This window comes from Plecotus auritus, assembly GCF_963455305.1.
Source record: "Plecotus auritus genome assembly, chromosome: 7".
Classification (NCBI taxonomy): domain Eukaryota; kingdom Metazoa; phylum Chordata; class Mammalia; order Chiroptera; family Vespertilionidae; genus Plecotus; species Plecotus auritus.
Window position 1 is genome coordinate 77938363 of NC_137774.1, and position 21033 is coordinate 77959395.

General features: G+C 43.1%; 1 protein-coding gene across 2 annotated transcripts in view; it reads right to left on the minus strand.

Moving 5' to 3' along the window:
- GRIN2A (glutamate ionotropic receptor NMDA type subunit 2A) overlaps positions 1 to 21033 on the minus strand; it is a 389186-nt gene that overhangs the window by 35375 nt on the left and 332778 nt on the right. For both annotated transcript variants that reach the window (XM_080677101.1, XM_080677102.1), the window contains one exon: positions 15712 to 15872. In XM_080677101.1, coding sequence (XP_080533227.1) covers positions 15712 to 15872 — 161 coding nt within the window. The remainder of the gene's footprint in view (positions 1 to 15711; positions 15873 to 21033) is intronic.

Genomic DNA, 21033 nt, shown 5'->3' on the forward strand with positions numbered 1-21033 from the left:
AGGTAGGTTTGTGTGTGGTGGCTGTAGGGGTTGTGAGGGGAGCCGTGGATGAGCAGGTAGAAGAGATCTGGGTTCTAGTCCAGCTTTGGCTGATGGTGCGTCCTCAGGAAAGTCACTTCCTTCTTTTGTGTGGCTGGTGGTCCTGCTGAGATGCTCATCCGGCTTTGGGATTCTATAATTTCACAAGCCAGCAGTCACCTTCTGTCCCTCTTCATAGGGCAGTTGAGACTGGATAACACGTCTTTCCTGAAGATGTCAGGCCATGGAAGGCATTTGCCCTCTTGATGAAGAGGGTGCTTGCAACAACCATACTTCACACATCAAGGTTTCCATAGAGATGCCGAGAACCTGGGTTTTATTAAGACTTTCCAAGCCTCACCCAAATCTTTACTCTCAATTCCTCAAAAAATAAACAGAAGCACACTCCTATGGGTGCACAGGGGCATTCAAATGTCAAGGCCATAAGCTGGTATTCATGGGGTGAAAGTTTTCCCCCTCCTATTAGCCCACCACATGCTGATGCATTTCTGGGGTGGAAATCTAAAACTGTACCCATCAACGAGATGTGTCCAACAGTGGTTTAAACTGTTAAGCACAGATTTCAGCAAATCAATACTGTATTTCATGGCAAATCTTTTTTTCAACTGAAAGAAAAAGATTCCCATTGTTAAAAAGAAAGAAGTTAAAAATCACTGACATCCTCAAGAGTGGGCTTTGTGGCCTGAAAGTTCACTCCAGACCCAAGACTGCTTGTGGGCAAATCTGATTCCCCCAACACAAAGCAAGACCATGGCCCTTTTGAGAATAGGAGCTTGTATTGTCAAATGGCTTTACATTTCCTAATCAAAAGTTTCCTGTTTTAGCTCTTCATCTCCTCATGCATGTTTTCAGATGCTCTCTGGGGGGGGGGGTGTCTCAGCATATTTAAAGACTAATTATATAGCTAAAGTTAATTATTCATTCATTAACATTCAAGAAGCCTTGAACAAGACATTGACTCGTTCTGATGAATTAATGAAACCTGTGTGTATGTGTGTGTGTTGGAGGTCTCAAGTGTTACTGAAAGTTAACCATCTCTTTGATAATAACTGAATGTATTTTTTTAGGTCACATTAAAGCCTTGCTAGGAAGGGAAACACATCACCCAGCCGTCCAGGCCAGTCAGCATGTCTGAGCAACTGTGGAACATGGATGGGTTCAGATCCACCTCTGCCAGCTGTATGGGACCTCTTGGAGCTTCTTATCTGCAAGACAGGGAATAACAGCTCTCCCCCAGGGCTGGCTGTTGGATGGATGAAACAGAAATGAAGGTGTTCTGGACATTGCAGATCCTAATGCACAACCAGGAGCTTGTTGTGGCAGTAATGACTTCATTGGGCAGGAAGCAATGGTGATGCAGACCATCTTCAAACACCCAGACATGGGGCTAATTCATGGGTGAAGGGTATTCGTGGGTCCAAGAATTGGTACCACTGAGGCATGACTACCTTTGCAAGCACCTGCTTAGGCAAGAGCCACTCAACATGCACAGAAACTATACCTGCCATCAGCACAGGATGGTCTAAAACTGGCTTTAAGGAAGTGGCTTAGAATCAATCACATTTTGACTCTAAGTTTGTGAACACAAAGTTTAATGCATTTTCAATAAAGAAACATTTTTCAGAGCAAACTCCATTAAGCTAATTTAATTCCTAGATTGATGTCTTGCATAGCATAGTTAAATTGTTTCCATTTTTTTGGTAAACTATTTTCACTGTGATCAGTTCTTTGGTGTTTAAATTTTATAAGGCTTTGATTCATTGATCAGCATTCGAACCATTACAAATTTTACTGATTTATAACTTCTGCTCTTTTGACGTTTCTTTTGTGGTTATTATTTCCACAAGTCCAATGCATCTGGGTCAAAACTGTGCAGAGATCCAAAACTGGCCAAGAAGATTGGAGTCATCTATGGATTCTTAGTCAATTACAAATTTTACCCTGTGCGCTTTCAGCTGTTGTGAGTTTAATTTGTGTTAATTATTTCTACCAGTAATAGTCACTGTGAATTGGATTTTAAAAAGACTGATGGCTAATATTTACTTTTTAACTGAGACAATTCTGAGCAATTTTGTAAACAGAGACAGAGAGAGGCAGAGATAGAGGGAGGAAGAAAGGGAGGGAGAGAAAGAGGGAGGGAATACTATAGATGGAGGTAAGCACCCAGTAAAACAAAGACAGGGAGAGAGAAAGAGAGATCAAAGGGAAAGAACAAGAAAGAGAGTGAGGAAAATAGAGAGTAAGACTCAGAGAGGGAAAGAATAGAAGGGAGATGGACTTATAGGGCTAGAATAAGAGACAAAGAGGGAGGGAAGGATGGATGGAGACATACAGGGTGAAGGAGAGGGGGAGGGAGAGGGAGAGAGGAGAAAGGAGAGAGAGAAAGAGAGAGAGGGCAAACACACACTTCACCTATTGACTAAGAACCTCAAAAACAAGAAAGAGTTAAAATGATATGGCAGGTGGGGGGTAATGGGGGAATAAGGACACATATGTAATACCTTAATCAATCAATAAATAAATAAAAATAAATAAATAAAATAAAATGGTACGGCAAACTCCTGCTTTGTTTCTGTTAAATTTCACATTAGACCCAAACTAACCATGTCCAAGGAGTTGATAGATCATGTAATGCAGTCTTTTAATTGTCCAGATGAGGAAACTGAGGCCCAGAGATCTCTGCCCAAGGCGTTCCACAGTCAGTGATTCCAGATCAGTGTACTACCTGCTAAAGGGCTTCCCAAATCCGAGGGCAAATCCTCAGCTGGCATGTAGAGTCAGAGGAACAACACACAGGAAGGTGGGCAAGTCTGTGTACTTCTCTAAGCCTTGAATTCCCCATCTGACCAGAAAGAGAACAATCTCTCCCATGTGGGTGTACACCGGTTGAAGGGATTTGCTATGAATCTGTCACACATTTGCTATGAATATGGTTGGTGAATTATAAAGCACTATGCAAATGGTATTCTTTGTTCACGCTGCAACTCATGTTCTGACACAGAAAGAGTATTGATTCCTCCTGGAATGTAAATATTTTATAGAATTCCTTAGAATATACTCCTCAAGGGTTGGTATCAGAGCTGACCAATTACTGCACATTCCAAGGTGCACCAGTATACAATAAAGAATGCTAAACCTGTTTTCTTTGTTCAGATTTTTCTTAAATGTTTACCATGAGCCAGACAGTGTGCTCTTTGCCTGCATATTGCATTGAATCCATACAATGGACTCCTATGTGGAGGAACCAAAATAAGCACCATTTTATAAAAGAGAAAATGGGGTTTAAGGGGTTCATTTGCCCAAGGTTCCAAAGCTGGACATTAGCAGGGAGGAAATTCGAATTTTGAGCATTATACTGGTAGTGATAAGTGATGCTGTAGAGCTTGTCATACACTAGGACTACAAGACAGGGAATCTCAAGGACCAGAAAACATGAAATGAAAGAGATAATGGAAAAAGAATCAATATTTGACAAAACCTTATTATGTGTCAGACACAGTGCTGGGTACTTTCCCTAAGTTAATTCATTCAATTGTCAAAGGAATTCCAGAAGGCAAGCTCAGGGAGGTTACGGCTTTGCTAAAAGTCACACAGCTGGTAATTATCGGAGCCAGTGTATGAAGCTAGGTATTTCTCACTCCAAAGTCCATGTTCTGCATGAGGAGGCCACTCAGAAAACAAGTCAATCAATCAATCAATGGCAGAACAAGACTACAATTTTCAAGACAGTTTGAATACTTTGACCCAGAAATTCTACTTCTTGTGATCATTCCTAGAGAACTATGTGTGGAAGAGTACAAAGGACTCATCGAGATTTTTAACAGACACCTGACTAATATCCCCCAGAGGGAAATGGTTAAATAAACTGTGGCGCATGCATTCCATGGCATTGTTTCCAGCAGTCAGAGAGAACGAAGGCAAAGACACCTACAGATAAGGAGAGCTCTTCAGAACATGATTAATTGGAAACCAAACTGTGACATATTGCAAGTTTGATAGCATCCACAGAATGAAGTTTTATAATTATGCATAGACATTTGAATATATGCCAATATGTAACAAAGGTCTAGGAGAAATGACATTAAAGCAGAGAGCAGTGCTTACCTGGTGGAGGGGGTGGTTTGGGATTGGGACATGGTCAGGTAATGCTTATATTTGTATTTTTTATTTTTTACAGTGAGAATATATTTTTAATGGGAAGCAATACAGCACAGTGGTTAAGAGCGCAGATGCTAGAGCCAGTTCAAATCCCAGCTCTGAAGCTAACCAGCACTTGTCTGGACAAGTGACTTACCCCCTCCGCATAACAGATTATATATATATTAGAGGCCCGGTGCACGAAATTCGTGCACTGGTAGGGTCCCTAGCAACTGGCAGTGGCTGGCCAGGTATTCCCTCCCTTCCCCTGGCCCTGCCCCTTGGTCAAATTCCTGGAAGAACTCCTGGTCAAGGGGACAATTTGCATACTATGCTTTTATTATATAGGATATATATTTATATATATATATGTATATATGTATATATATATATATATATATATATATATATATATATATATATGTACATATATATATATATATATATATATTGATTTCAGAGAGGAAGGGAGAGGGAGAGAGAGGTAGAAACATCAATGATGAGAGAATCATTGATTGGCTGTCTCCTGCATGCCCCCTACTGGGGATCCAGCTCACAATCCGGGCATGTGCCCTTGACCAGAATCAAACCTGGGACCCTTAAGTTCGCAGGCTGATACTCTATCCACTGAGCCAAACCAGCTAGGGCTGCATGACAGGTTCTATTAGATTTCACATTAGACCCAAATAACCATGTCCAAGGAGTTGATAGATGATGTAATTTTTCAGATGAGGAAACTGAGGCCCAGAGATGTACCTAATGGAGATGTTGGACCTCCCAACCTCAAGGGGCCGCTGTGAAAGTTGAATGAGGAATAGATAAAGTGCTTACAACAGTGCCTGACACAGAGTGAGGATCACCAAACAACCGAGGTGAAGAGGCTGGGATGGAGAAGGCACAGAAAACCAGCCAGCACAGTGATCACATCACTCGATGGTGGGGGGTTCATGTGCAAGAGCCATATTGCATACATGTGCACTGAGCAGCCAGTGTGTATGGCGTCACTCCCAGCAGCACCTGTTCCGTGGAGCCGAGCACTGAGGCCTCGCCCCACGAGACACCAGAGAAAAGCCTTCTCTACCTGTGCTGAGGTCGGACACCTGTCAGACATGGTGCTGGGAAAACCGCACTGTAACCCAGGTGACTGTTGAGGTTAAAGGGTCCCCTGCAAAATTCACGTCCACCTGAAAGCTCAGAATGTGACCTTATTCAGAAATTGGATCTTTGCAGATGTAATTAGTTAAGGATCTTGAAATGAAATCATTTAGGAGGGTCCTAAATCCAATGACTTAGAAGAAGAATCGTTTACAAGAAGAGACACCCAGGAGAGAAGGCCATATAGAGATAAATGCCGAGGCCAGAGTGATGCAGCCACAAGCCAAGGGGCGCTGGGAGCTCACAGAAGCTGGACCAGGCAAGGAAGGATCCTCCCCTAGAGCCTTCGGAGGGAGCATGGCCCTGCAACATGTTGAGTGTGGGCTTCTGGTGTCCAGAACTGTGAGAGAATACATTTCTATTGCTGTAAACCCCCAAGTTTGTGGGAACTTGTTATGGTAGCTTCAGGAAATGGCTGCATGGGGGTAACCTGAAGGGGTGGGACCTGAGTTTCTATCACTCCTCCACATGCATCTCTCTTAATAGAAGGAGACTGGAGTTGCCAGGGCAGGTGCAGCTGTTCAGAGTTGGCCCTGGGCACTTACTAAGGGCTGTAAAACAGGTCTCCCAACCTGTGCTATGGCCTTGTACAGCCTGAGCTAGCCCAGCCCCAGGAAAACACACTCCTCCGCCTACTGCTAGATCAATACATGGCCAGAGAACACAGGCGGATGCTGTAACCCCTGGACGGGTGTGAGTGTAAGTGTGTGTGTGCGCGCGCCTGTTTACAATTTCCACAATAAAGAAAGGAAGCACAGCACTGAGATTTTCTGAATCTGAGCTGCGGGTGGGCAAAAGCAGCACTTCCCTGGTCCTAGTTCCGCCACTTCATAAGGAAGGTGTCTAACCCTCCCCCTCCAGGTTGGCTCGCTTGCCTGCAGGAGCAGAGTTGGCCCATCCTGGGTAGAAAGAGAAGCTGGCTCGGGTTTGAATGCTGGCTCTGCCACTCACTTAACCTTTGGACAAATTGTTTCTGCTGGCTGAGCCTCGGTTTCCTCTTCAGTAAAATGGAGAGAATTATTTTTTGGCAGAGTTGAGTCAGGATGAAATGAGATCACGTATCTGACGTCCTCTGAAATGTTCAGCAATAAAAAAGAAAAGGCGGTCCCTAAGGAGAGGGAATCCCGAGGGAGCTCCAGCTGCTTCAGTCTCCCCAGGAGGACCTTCCTGACCAGGTGGGTCCCAATCTCAGGGACCTTCTTTTGGCTTATTTTCCCCTGCGAGTTAATTTCTTTTCCCCATCTCAATGGAAGGAGAAATATTGCCCCCTTTTAAAGCAGTTTAAGGCTTTCAAAGAAAAAAGAGACGTTTTCAAGTAAGAACAGAATTGGTTCTGGGTATTGTATAATAGCAGGCGATTGGAAACAGGCTAACAGCAATGTTACAGTAATATTCACATTTCCTATTTTAAGATGTGACTCTAAGCATGGGCTCTGGAGCAGGTGTGACCTCAGATGCGCTATTGAATCTCTCTATGCCCATTTCCTCCATTGTAAATGGACAGCATGCTAGTCATTGTCTCCTAGGGTTGTTATGAGATTTAAACAAGATAATGCAGGCCAAACATTCAGAATAAATGCTATCTATTCATTAGCAATACCTCGCCTTGTTCCCAAAACAACTCAGGTAGCTTATGCAAATTGCAGTAGAGAAAGATTTAAACCTATGGATAAAGCCACTAGAGTTGAGTGAGATCAGAGGTGGAAAGTCCAAAAGCAGATCTTCAGGACATAAGCTCTTCCCAGTTGCTAACAGAGAGGATCATAAATAAAGCTCTGAATTATGTAGTAGCCCAAGCAAAAGTAAGTAGGTTCAGGAGTCGTGTTGTCCACAAGGTAAAAGCATGCCTTATAGTGAAGAAAAACAATGCCGTTCGCAGCACGGAAGTCTGAGAAATGATGTAGGATGAGGATGACACTCTCCACAAATTGGTCTACAATAACGGTAACAGCAAGCTTGCAAAAAAGAACTGCCGCTTGTAGGGCCCTCCAATGTCAGTCAAGGTATGATAAAACTGCAGAGCAGGAAACGTTAATGAAAATTCCTCCAGCTCAATGAAATATCACCTAATCATTAAATGTGAAAACTGTCCAACAAAATGGTACAGATTTAACTGAGAAAAGCAAAACACAGACTTGCACGCATATTGATTCAACGTGTGTAAACATGTGGACAAATACCCAAAGGAAATGCAGGAAGAAATGAAGAATTATGTTCAGAAGAAACATTTTTTCCTGAAGTAATACTTTTGTTGCAGAAAATGTGTTAAATATAGAAATATATGAAAAGGACCATAATCCTAATCATCTAGCAAGATTTCTGATAACATTTTGATGTATTTCATTTTAGCCTCCTGTCTTCTCCTCCCTCTTTCCTTCTCTTTCCATCTCCAAGTTTACAGAATTGAGATCCTCCCTTTATTTAATCCCCCCATTTTTTCTATTTTTAATGCTTTGTGGTGGCTTTGAAATTCTGTTACTATAATTTTAATAGAATTTAACAAGAAATAAATTCTAAGTACAAAAAATAAAAAGATGTCTGTGCTTTCCTGAGCTTTTATTGAGGAAAAGAATTCCTAAGTCTATGATGTGGTAGCAATTATTTTTGAGCTTTATTTGCAGTGTGGGGGTGGATCTCAGAAACCAGGTCATTGTCGATCTAATTTTCTCTGGAGATGATGCTATCCCATTTAGGAGAACAGCTCACTGAACCCTGATGCCTTTGCCCGCTTTCGAACTCAGCCACTGAAAATGGAACCTGCGAGTTTGATTCTGCTTGACTGATAAAATACAGCTAATAAAACCTGCTCAAACAGTATCCTTGAAAGAACTTCCTCTGCATAACTAACTTCATTGAGGATCCTTCTAACTTCATGGTCTAACTTTGCCTTGGAAATTTCTACATCCCTGCATCAGTTTCTTTTGAGGATGGAAATGAGGATTCTATGATCTTGTCAATTCTCAAGTCATCAATTAATACATATACACTGAGTGGCCAGATTATTATGATCTCTGAACACATAATAACTTGGCCACTCAGTGTATATCCTATATAATAAAAGGTTAATATGCAAATTGTCCCCTCGACCAGGAGTTTGACCAGCAGGCAGGTCAGCCAACCGCCCATGTCCCCTCGGCAAGGCTGGCCAGACCCCACCCATGCACTAATTCATGCACCGGGCCTCTCAGTGTGTGTGTATATATATTCATGCACCGGGCCACTCAGTGTGTATATATATATATATATATATACACACTGAGTGGCCAGATTATTATGTGTTCAGAGATCATAATAATCTGGCCACTCAGTGTATGTTGTGTAATATATGTATATTGTATACAATATTAAGCATGTGTGTATCTGATTATATTAAATGCATATCCTCAGTTTCCAATTTTCCCCTAAACTCAAATCTCACATATCTATCTGCCAAGGCATTGCCAAGTGAGGAGGGCAAGCCTACCTCCTACACTTAATCATGCTACAATGTAGTTACTCAGTTAAACAGCCTGTTTGTTGGGTAATGAGTTAACCTTGTGGAACCTCAGGTTCTTCATCTCTTAAAGGAGATACCTAGCTCATAGGAGTGCTGTGAGGATTCAATGAGATTATGCATGCGAAGCACTCAGGGCTTCATGTCACAAATTGTTAGCTTCCAATAAATGCAAAGATGATGAGGAAATATGATGCTGTCCCAAAGGCACTTCCAACTTAACATGCTCAAACCTAAACTCATGTTCCTCTATGCCCCTGCTTCTCCTGAAATGCCCTTTCTCTTTCTTGTTCTGCCCATTCCACTGAGAACACCATGTCTCAGTATTTACCTAACGAACCTCTCAAAGCCCAGGCACTATCTGTACCTGAGTCACTAGAAGTGCTCATCAAAACATGGATCCTCGGACTGCAGGCTTTCAGAATCTGATAACATTTTGATGTGGGGGCTCCAGGCCCACCTTTGCTATGAAGACAGTTCTGACACTTGCAGGTAGATGTGACCACCCCTTCCTTTTAATGATGCATAGATACATCATTGCGTACAATTTGAATCTTGCAAAACAATGCTTATTGGTCAAAAGACAACTCTGCCTTCTAATTCTCTCAAAGGAATCAATGTAAAAAAAATCCAAAGATGCTTGTCTTTGAGCTGGAAATAAAATCAGATAGGAAACTGAGGGGCCAGAGGGCTAAAGATTGCTGCCTCTGAAAGAAATGGGGACTTTTTCAGAAATATTTATACACATAATTGTACATAAAATCAATTAAAATTAAAAAGTCATCCCACTGTGTCTTGAAATATGAGGCTCCTTGGAGTCCTAGGGATGTTGATAGTTTCGTTTAAATCTGGCATGAGTGCTATGCTTGCAGTTTCGCCCACTTGCCAAAACTTCTTGGAGAACATTGGCTCCTGATGACTGAGCATTTGTAAATCTAAATCTGTCGCCACTCATTTCAGCTTCAGTTCCCTCTTCCAGAGCAGATGTTCCTAAATCTGATTAGCGCATAGCAGAATCAACTGAGGAGCTTGTGAGAGCATGCAGATTCCCAGGCTCTGCCCTCTCAAATTTAATTCTGTGGGGTTCAGTATCAACATTTTAAAAAATATATTTTTACTAGAGGCTCGGTGCATGAAATTTGTGAACTGGGTGGTGGTGGTGGGGGGTGTCCCTCAGCCCAGCCTGCACCCTCTCCAATCTGGGACATCTTGGACATCCCTCTCACAATCCGGGACTGCTGGCTCCCAACCACTCACCTGCCTGCCTGCCTGATTGCTCCTAACCACTTCTTCCTGCAAGCCTGATCACCCCTAACCACTCCCCTGCCAGCCTGATTGATGCCTAATTGCTCCCCTGCCAGCCCAGTAGCCCCCAACTGCCCTCCCCTGCTGGCCTGGTTGCCCCCAACTGCCCTCCCCTGAAGGCCATCTTTTGACCACATGGGGGTGGCCATCTTTGTGCGAGGGCATGATGGTCAATTTGCATATTACCTCTTTATTATATAGGATTGATATCAGAGAGGAAGAGAGAAGGAGAGAGAGAGAGAGAGAGAGAGAGAGAGAGAGAGAGAGAGAGAGAGAGAGAAACATCAATGATGAGAAAGAATCATTGATCAGCTCCCTTACTGGGGATCGATCCCGCAACCCGGGCATGTACCCTGACAGGGAATTGAACCGTGACCTTCTACTTCATAGGTCAATGCTCAATCACTGAGCCACGCCAGCTGGGTCAGGATCAACATTTTTACTAGCACCTTAGCACCTTCACTGCTTCAGATTCAGGATTGGACTTGAGAAACACTGGTCTAGAAGCCTGGGGTCACGAACAGCTCATCCCCATTTGGTTCAGGAGCGCCCCCCCCCCGCCCCCCCATGTCACAATAGACCTACCTATTCCTTAAAAATTCTATTTCTGTCGATGTTTTCACATCAGATCCTATTTTCTCACTGATTTACCTGATAATTTCTGTAACTGAATGCTTTAAATGGAATGCATTTCATTGTTAATTGAAATTTATCATACATTTAAATTAGCAATGAAATTGAACTGCTTAGTTGCAATTTTCTTGCTGCCTATGTTCTTAAAGCAATTTTGGATCCCATTGATAAACATTTGGTTGATTTAATCTTTATGTGCTATCTCAATAAAATGTGATTATGAGCCCCTTTAGAACCTCTTAAACTTTAGCAAGAATCAAAATTACCCATAGCAGAGGGTAGGGGGTACTTGTTAAAATGCAGATTTGTGGCTCCATCACTGGAGAGAAGGTTCTGTGTTGGGCCCAAATGTTAACAGTGATAAAGGAACACTGGCCAGGTTTGAAGACGCTCAGCTTTCCAGCCTTGATCTAAATCCTCTCTGCAAAACAGACAGCCATTTATATATATAGTATGTCTGGATTTTGAATTTTAAGAGCTTTAAGTAAGTGTTCAAGTGTTCAACATAAATAAAAGAATCTTAGAACTATTTTCAGAGGATGAAGCTTCCAATCCTCTCACTACTTAGATGGGGAAACTGAGGCTCAGAGAGATAACACTTGTTCAAAGCCACAGCTTGCTAACAATAGAGCCAAGACTCAAACCAAGCTAGGACTCTCATTCAACCATAACCCAAAACCCCTCTTGTGTTCTAGACTCTTCCAAGCAGTTACAATCTATGAAGGACCCTCCCCATCTTACTGACCCTGGTGCACATATGCACACTCCTGGCTAAGTAACAGGTGGATGTCACTGAGACTTGTGGGTGGAGGGGTGGGACCCAAACGCTGGGATATGTGCTCTGGGATGTCGAACTCAAGGTTCACTGGATTTTAGGCTATTAGGGGAATTAACAATTCAGGAGCATATGGGCACCCATCTCTACCTTCCAGAGAGCTGGAACCTTCTAGAGCTGCTGCATGTAGTGAAAGAGGCAAATGGCTATTTTTAAAAGCTGGTGTTGAGTCCATGAGGAGTTCATTTTATTATGTATTATTCCTCATTATACTTACTCTTGCAAAATTATTTTATCATACATCTCATATTTAAAATAATATATTTCCTAATGAAAAATGAAAAAAGGAAACAAGATGTGAGAGGGAAGACAAAGACCTCCAAGTGTGGCAAAGTAGACACCTGAGAGACAGAAGTGGAGGCCACGTCGGCACGGTCTGTCTGATCTTGTGCTGTTCTGTGGTGGCCGTTCTCAGAATGGGGTTCTGGTCGTCATATGAGGAGTTGGAGTCATATGTTACACTCTACACTCAGAAAAATTCTAAATAGTAGAAATACAACCAAAATAGAAAGAAACAGGAGAAAACTATTTTGTAGCCTCAGAGTGAGGAGGGCTTTTGAATTTCAACCTAAAATCCAGAGACCATAAAAAAGGACTGGGAAATGTGACTGCAAACTATAATAGTCTGCTTGGAAAAAAATATCATCTGCAAGCTCAAAAGACAAACAAAACATTTGGGGAAAAACATTTGTAATCATACCACAAATTTCTACTATAGATATTAAGGGGGGAAAAAACAACAAACCAATAGGAAAAAAATAATGTTCATGAAAAGACCACAGTGGAAACAAATAAAAACCATTCCCATGGCTAAGATGGAAAGGGATATAAAATGTGTATTTTCGATATCTACTAAAATTGAACATACATTTTATAGCTTAGCAATTCCAGTCTTAGGTATATACCAAGAAAAATGCACTCACTTGTGCAACAAAAGACATGCAAGAATGCCTTTCAAAACATCACTCATAATAGCCTCATATGGGACACTACGCAAATGTTCATCAAGATTTGAAGAAATAGATGAATTCGTGGTATATCCCCACAATGAAATTCTATGCAGCAATGAGAATGAGAGAACTGGAGTGATATGCAACCATCTCATAAACAGAATGTTGAGCTAAAAGAAGACAAACAAATAAAAAACACATATGTTATGCTTTTATTTATATGTTAGAATAACAGGGAAAAAGAATCTACTTTAGAAGAGATGATGGTCCATGGAAAATAGTGACTGGAAAAGGCTGTGGTTGGCAGGGCGGGGTGTGGGAGAGTTCTGGGGGTTGAGGATGTCTTGTTAATTGACCTTGATGGTCAGTTTATACAAAGCCATCAAACATATTTCCTGCATATTTTGGTTAGTCCTCACCCAAGGATATTTTTTCCATTGATTTTTTTAGGGAGAGTGGAAAGGAGAGGGAGAGACAGAGAGAGAGAAACATTGATGTGAGAGATATATATAATGGTTGCCTCCCAGATGCACTCCAACAGGGGCCAGGGATGGAGCCTGCAACCGAGGTCCATGCCCTTGACTGGAATCAAACCTGAGACCCTTCAGTCTGAGGGCCAAGACTAACCATTTAGCAAATCAGCTAGGGCTATTTTCCGCCTTTTTTAGCTCTATAAAACATTTTGAAAAACCCCTGCAGAGAGGTCCATGAGTTTTGGGTAAGGAATGGACTCAACATCCAAACACATGCTGTCCTAGCCCCTGTCAGGATATCAAAGAGATTCTGAGACTGAAAGGACAAACTGCTATCAGCCCAAGATCCTGGGGAATTATGCAGAGACCTGGGCTTGGTGGTTCAGAGGAGGGCTCTCTGCCCCACCAGACACAGAAGCATCGAGGCCTTTGCAGTGGGCCTGCGAACAGCCCAAGGCAGGGCTGTGGACTCAGGATAATGCACTGTAGTAACATTTCACTAGCCAGGAATCCCTGTGACTGGGACACTTAATGTAATTTAATTTTCTGGAGAGGCAAAACTTTCCTCATTAAACAGCTCCTTCATTTAAAACAGAATCATTTTTAGTGATACCCTTTCAAAAATGTATTCTGCATGTCCCTGATATTTTGGTAAGTCCACAGAATAGAATTGAACCTTTACACCAAATTACAACACTAACAATCAGGTCAACTCTTTGTGCCAGGAGATTTCTGAAATGCTTGCTGGCACATTTTCTCACTGAACCCCTATCAATGAGTTCCTAGTAGTATTCCCATTTTATATATGAGGCTGAGAGCCATTGAAACACTGTCCAAGTGCACACCACAAGTAACAGCAGGGGAGGAGAAGTGTGCTCTATCTCCACAGCCTAAACTCCTAACCACTGTGCTGTCTTTTCTTACAGCCTCAGGAATTTTGCATCTGCTACACTCCGCATGCCACAGGTACACAAGAATATTAGATTGAATTCTCATTGCTTTTCTCTCCTTATTGCCTTTCTCCTTCGTCAATGTTATACTGTTAGTTTTCACATAAAGCTACACCCAAAAGCTTCTACCTAAAATCAGATAAAAATCTATATAGCATTGTTTGCAAATAAACTCTAAATCTCCTTAGATCTTTCTGTTAAAAGAAAGAAAGAAAGAAAGAAAGAAAGAAAGAAAGAAAGAAAGAAAGAAAGAAAGAAAGAAATAAATAAATAAATAACAGGCCCAAAATGGAGTCACTTATGCTAAGCCCCACATCAGCAAACCAAGACTTAACTGCTGTTTCAGCTTCTCCCAATAATGTGACCTTTAACCAGTCGATCTGGAATTACCTGGTCCACACTAGTGAGGTAATCTGCCTGACTACCTGCCCTTCCCCAAAGGAAAGTGACCTTTCATGAAATGATCCACTTTTTTTAAAAAATATATTTTATTGATTTTTTACAGAGAGGAAGGAAGAGGGATAGAGAGTTAGAAACATCGATGAGAGAGAAACATCGATCAGCTGCCTCTTGCACACCTCCTATTGGGGATGTGCCCGCAACCAAGTTACGTGCCCTTGACCGGAATCGAACCTGGGACCTTTCAGTCCGCAGGCTGACGCTCTATCCACTGAGCCAAACCGGTTTTGGCCAAATGATCCACTTTTTGCTAGAAACTTCTTTTCCTGCCCCCTTCTGCCTATAAAAGCCTTCCATTTTGCACAGCTCCTGGGCACTCCTTTCTAGTTGTTAGATGGGACGCTGCCCAATTTATGAATGCCTGAATGAAGCCAATTAGATCTTTAAATAAACAGTGGGGGTTCAAAACGAATCACCCCAAGATGTGCCACTCTGGCATGCAGATTATTTTAAACTGAATACAGTGGAGGCCCAGGAGGCTCAGAAAGAAACCTTGTCCTCGCCCCTTTCCTGCCTAAAAGAACCTGCTCTGGGAAAGGAGGTGTCAGCATAGATAACTATAGTTTAATGTGATTAGGTGACTAGGTGAAGTAGACAGGGAGGAACCTACCAAAGCCCATTTGATCGGAGTCCTCCATGTCCCACTGTTTCAAGGTGGCCCAGCAAACATTTGTTTACTAAACATTAACTTTTTTCATCCCCTTGTAAAGTGCCTTAACTTCCTTTTGAAGTCCTGGCCCCTTCTCCCCACCTCCTTAGTCCAGAATGACACATATACCTCATTTTACCTCACTGCCCTTGGAATTTTCATGTTTATGTGAATTTCCCATGGGCATGTATTAAACTTGATTTTCTCCTCTTAATCTGCCCATGTCCTTCTAATTATTCTATACCGGCCAGAAGAACTAAAAGGAGCAGGAGAAAGTTTCCCCACCCCCAAGGTATTCAGTTGAATTCTGTTTTTCAACATTTCTATTTGGGTAAAATAGCCCATAGAGTTGGGCCAACTTCTTTATCAGTTTAAGAAACCCCACTGGCTCTCTGCATTTCAAAGTGTCCTGGATTTGCTTTTCCTTAACACAACTCAGAAGGAAACCTATGATGCTCATCAGATTAACAAAAGCAGCCCTTAACTGGGATGCATCTGGCTGCCCAGCTCTCCAGAAAATATGCAGTGGGGGCAGATAAGGACCAAGGCATACAGAGAGTCATTTTCTGTGAGGCTTATCAGCTAGCAGGCCTGGGGGGGGGGGGGGGGGGGGAGGAGCGCCACCATCCTTACCCTGTTTTCAAGCTGACCAAGGCGTCCTCTACACCCTTCTGATTAAATTTGGTCATATACTGATGCATGTAGGGGTAGTTATTCCGAATGTTTCTTTCCGTACTGCCATTGGGCACCGTGCCAAATCGAAAAGGTGGGGAATAGTCGTGAGGTCTCTGAAACTGGAGAAAGAGAAAGAAGGAGAAGGAAGAGGAGGAAGAAAAGAAGTCAGCCATCACTTTGCCTTGTGTTAAAAATATACATGCATCAGCACAGCAAAAACACATTCAGTTTTGTGCTTCTGTATCACATCTCCCACTGGTCTGTGAGCTCCAGTATCTGTCTCGTTCCATGCTCTTCCTCAGTACATACTGGCTGGGCACACAATAGATACTTATTGGACTGAACTTTTTGGTGCCATTGTAGACAGTAGTCTAATGGTGGGCACTGGGGACCTGGCAGAGCTCAGGAAATGTTGGTTGAGCAGGAATGAAGGTATTATTTTCATTTGGTTAATTTATCCATCTTATGATAAAATTAGAGGCCTGGTACACAAAATTCGTGCACGGGTAGGGTCCCTAGGCCTGGCTGGCAATCAGGGCCAATCAGGGCCTTTGGACTGCAGGCTGGGGCCTTCCTTCCCCCAGCTGCAGGCTGCCGGCCGGGGCCTTCCTTCATTCAGCACCATCCCCTGGTGGTCAGTACACATCATAGCGAGCAGTCGAACTCCCAGTTGGTTGAACTCCCAAGGGGATAATTTGCATATTAGCCTTTTATTATATAGGATTTTCTGTGATCCCCACCAAGATCTCTGAACTCCGTTTACAATGGCCTTCACTTCATCCAGAAGATGATGAAGGGGAGCAGATTTTGCCACCCCAAAATATGTTTCTTTGGCATAAAGACTATTTGGGGCTGATTATTAAAAAACAAAAAACAGCAGACATGGGAGAAGTTCTGAAAACCAAGAAGAAGTTACCCTCCTGAGAGAGACATTTACATTTATGAGAAAAATCTCCATTTTTAAGGGTGTCTTTCTTGCTGTACTTCAAAGAGGAAGATGACTAAATCTCTAGGAACTCTTACCAATAGAAAAGGCAACTGACTTAAGTCTACATAACAAACATACCCTTGTTAACTGTGCTTTTCCTGGTAACCTCAGGTAATTGGTCTCTTCCCCCTCCCCCCCCCCACTCCCCCAACCCCCGCCAAACATCTTTTGTCTTTATTTAGCTGGAGATGGTATTTAAGGTGGTAGCTTGGGCTATGTAAGGGAGTTACTCAGTTTTCTTGGGTATTTTCCATGCATACAGGAGTTACACTTGTTATTAAATTTGTTTGTTTTTTCTCCTATTAATCTGTCTCTTATTATTGGGGGGAGAGGGGCGTTCTCAGCCAGGAACCTAGAAGAGTAGAGGAAAAGTTATTCTTCTTCCCCTACAATGACTATATGTCACCACTGACTCATTCTCTGTTCAATCATTCATCCATACATGCAATATTATTGGAGGCCTAACATACTCCAGGCATAATGGCAGGCTCATGAACATTTGTTGAGCTGATATCCCTACTAAGCATTAATTTTCCTGGAGGTGCCCATGTTGTGAATGGCCCTCCAGCCTTCATGAAAGCACACTGTCCACATTCCACTAGTTTTACATGATTGGTTGATACTGTCTATTCACAACTTCAGCATTTGGGGCAACCCAACTAGATTAGGAGTCCAGAGAACTGGGTCTGAGTCCCCAAAACACAATGAAAATCTAGAGGCAACACAGGCCAATGGCTACAATTCTGAGCTCGGGTCCACAGGTTGTAAAATCAGGTTCTATCACTTACAAACTGTGGGACCTTAGATAAGGCACTTCTCTTCACACTGCCTCCATTTATTTTCCACCTGTAGAGTGGGAAACATATCGGTACCTCTCTTTTAAGGTCAATGGGGAAGGTCTAAAATTATAACATTTGTCAAGAAATAGAATAGTGCCTGAAACAGAGTAAGCACTCAGAAACAAAACTATTATTATTTTCATTTTTACTGTCATTATAGGCAAAAAAAGGAATGTGGGCCTCAGTTTTTTTGTGAAATATAAAACTCTGTAAGTAGAAAGTGATATAATGAGACAACAGGCTAAGGTCTAACCTCCATTGTTCCTCAGAGATCATGCTAGTAGCCCCTCCTCTTTCAGAGGCCAGGACCTTGAGACCCAGAGAGGAAAAAGACACCCAGCAATTCCATGGCAGAACCAGGGCTAGAATCCAGAGGCCCCTTGGACTTCCAGGCCAGCATGCCCTCCACGGAGCTGAGAACTGCCAGAGAAAACATGCAAGTTTACCCAAGAGTCTGGCCAACCAGATATATTATTCTTTTTTTCAGACTTCATTTCACTGTTAAAATTTCTAGTTGAAAACCATTTCCCCTAAATTAAGCTGCTGCTGCCTAATAAGCTGCCACAACAGGATTTTAGGGAAGTGGCCATACATTGTCCAAAGGAGAGCCTCCTGAGTGTTGTGGCAGGGAGTGTGTGTGTGTGTGTGTGTGTGTGAACAATAAAATGCTCTTTGCACTCAACCCAGCCAGCAACAACTCAACTCATCACTGAAAGAGGAGGAGGCCCGAGCCCAGGCTTGCTTGCAGGGCAGCTGCCTGCTCTGGGAGACGAGACAACAGTGGCAGTTCATAAATCTAGGTGTTGTTGCAGGCGCTCCCAACCTCCAGAGACATCCAGAGAGAGCCAATTTGACTAACTGCCTCCACTTCCCTCCCCATCTGTTGCAGAGGAACTGAGGAGCTCTGTTAGAGTCCCTTTCATCCCTGCCTCTGGTTTGCACAGCGACAGGCAGATCATCAGCCTCTGTGATGAATTCCCATTCTCCACTGGCCTTGATTGTACTGCTATCCACACAGAAGCCAGCCCAGCACCGGGATCCAGGAACCTTTCCCACTGGACTCACGGCTGTCAAAGGTTTTACAGCATGACTCAGAATACATCTCCCACTGCCACCTTGCACACACACACACACACACACACACACACACACGCCACTTCCCAGTGCTCACTCTTTCTACATACTCGATGGCATCCATTATGCTCAATTTTTTGAATGGTCACACCCCTTACATTAATTTCACGGCTAAGGAGTCATGGTCTACAGTGTGAAGAAGAGGGGCAAGCACAACTCATCTCCTGAGTCCCAGGCCCTCGTGTCAAGGACGCATTCTGTGTTTCTTGAGGGAATAGTTTCTAGTGCCACTTTCTCCCAGGGAGTTTCCCGTGTAAGTAGAAAGAGACCAATGTGGGCTTTAGCGTAGGAACGGGGGATGCAGAGGCTTACACTGCCAGGAGGACTGCAGAACAGTGCAATCACGATCCCCAGACCCAGTGGAACCCCTCATGGCTTCTTTCTCCAGGCTGCCCTCACTGTTCTTGTTTACTGGCTTCCCTTGAACTTGGGCTCAGAGTGTTCAGCTTCTCATGTGCCACTTAGGAACACAGTTATTGTGAGCAGCTGCGTACATTCTCTGAGCCTCAGTTTCTCTGTCTGTAAATTGGGGGTTGCTTTTGCGATTATTCACAGAGTGCTTGGAACACTTCCTGGCATCTGCATGCTTGATAAGCATCACCTGTTGTTGCTGAGCATGCCTTTAGCCACATAATGAGCCAGTGTCCTTCCACTGTGGAGAACAGAGGATAAGAGCGTTATAATGATTTTCCTCATCCAGTATGTGGCCAGGTCTGAAAGTTGTCCAAGTGATTAAGACATGGCAAGCAATTTATGATGGAGGAAGTAGAGATGCTGGTCTGGGAAATAAATTGTGTCGGAAGAACGTGGCAATGGACCAGGACATTTCTCTGTTCCTCTTATGAACCAACACTACACATTTATTAGAAATATCTGTCTTCTGTGGCTGTAAATAAGGAACACTGGCAACTAGAGGCCCTATTTCTAGTGCAGTCTTCTCCCCCTGGTGGAGTTCCACAGGCTTCCTGATGTCAGCATCAAACAGCTATGGCCCTTAAGAGGCTCAGAGGCCTCCATTCAATCAATAAGTATGGTGGACCAGGGCCACCAGCAGCATGACCACAGTGCCCAGAGGCAGCACGACTCCACAAGAACCAAGGGCAGTTTCCCCAATTCCCTCCATTGTTGTCACAAAAGGCCAACTCAGGGCAATATCATTTTAGAATCCAGAATGGTTGAATCAGTCAGGGATGGTGACAATGAGGAAGAGGAGGGTGATGAAGAGAAGGGCAGGGAAGACGCAGTAGGTTACTTCTAATGCTCACATCAACCTTGCCAGTTGATATTAATATCCCCCCCCTTTTATTAGGAAACTAAGCCTTGGGATCCTGACATACTGAAGGCCATATAACCATTACATGGCAAGGCCAGGATTTGAATCCAGGTCCATTTGACCCCAAATATGACATTGCTCTTCCCACTACGTTAAGCTGCCTCCCAAAGATGGGTTTTCCCTACCATAGTGAGTCCCAACAGTTTGGATTTCCAACTTTCCTTTAATAATTCCTAGGGGAGCATCTACCCGTGAATCCGCCCACTTGTTATTTAAACCCAAGCTCATCTGATCACACCACAGACTCCAAAGGTGCCTCTGCACAGCAAGCACTAATCCTGCAAATGGCTTAATGTATTGTAAACCTGAGTCGTTACACAGGTATTCGTGTTTTAAAAAGAGAAAGAGAGAGAAACCCACTGTGAACAGTATTAAAACAAATTGATTCAATATAGATTTGTATTGTGCAAACTTTCTCGGTGTATCTGCTATTAATCTTCTGGGAGCATTTAGCTTATTTACTCCAAGAACGTTGCTGTTTATCTAATTGTATCAAACATTTAATTAAAAGAGCTCTCTGCTTGCCGCTGATGCTCTGAGGTTGCATCTGAGCTGTGTCCCATGAGGACGCAATATCTGTTACTAGGTGTTTCCAAATGAGAGAAGGTCAGTCAAATTATTAGTGGTTCTAATTAGTTTTCCCACAAGCGGCCATATTATTTAGAACCAAAACTATGTAGCAGGGGATTTTTTCCCTCGTCTTTGAAAATAGCAACAAAGAGCAGAGTAGGCTGCCAATGATTTTCTTAAAATATCCTCGCATCCAGGACATGGCTCCCCAGTGCTTCCCCTGCACCTCCAGTCACTTCTAGAAACTGTACCTTTGCTCCCATAATGTGATAGAGTTGGGTCATTGTGCCTGTAGGGGACTTATAGGCACCAAGGTACTTGCATGCTTGCAGTCTCCTTTCATCCTCCTTCAAGTAGAATTCCCAATTGACAGGGAGGGGTAAGGAGACACGACACGTTACATGCCAGGAAAGCAT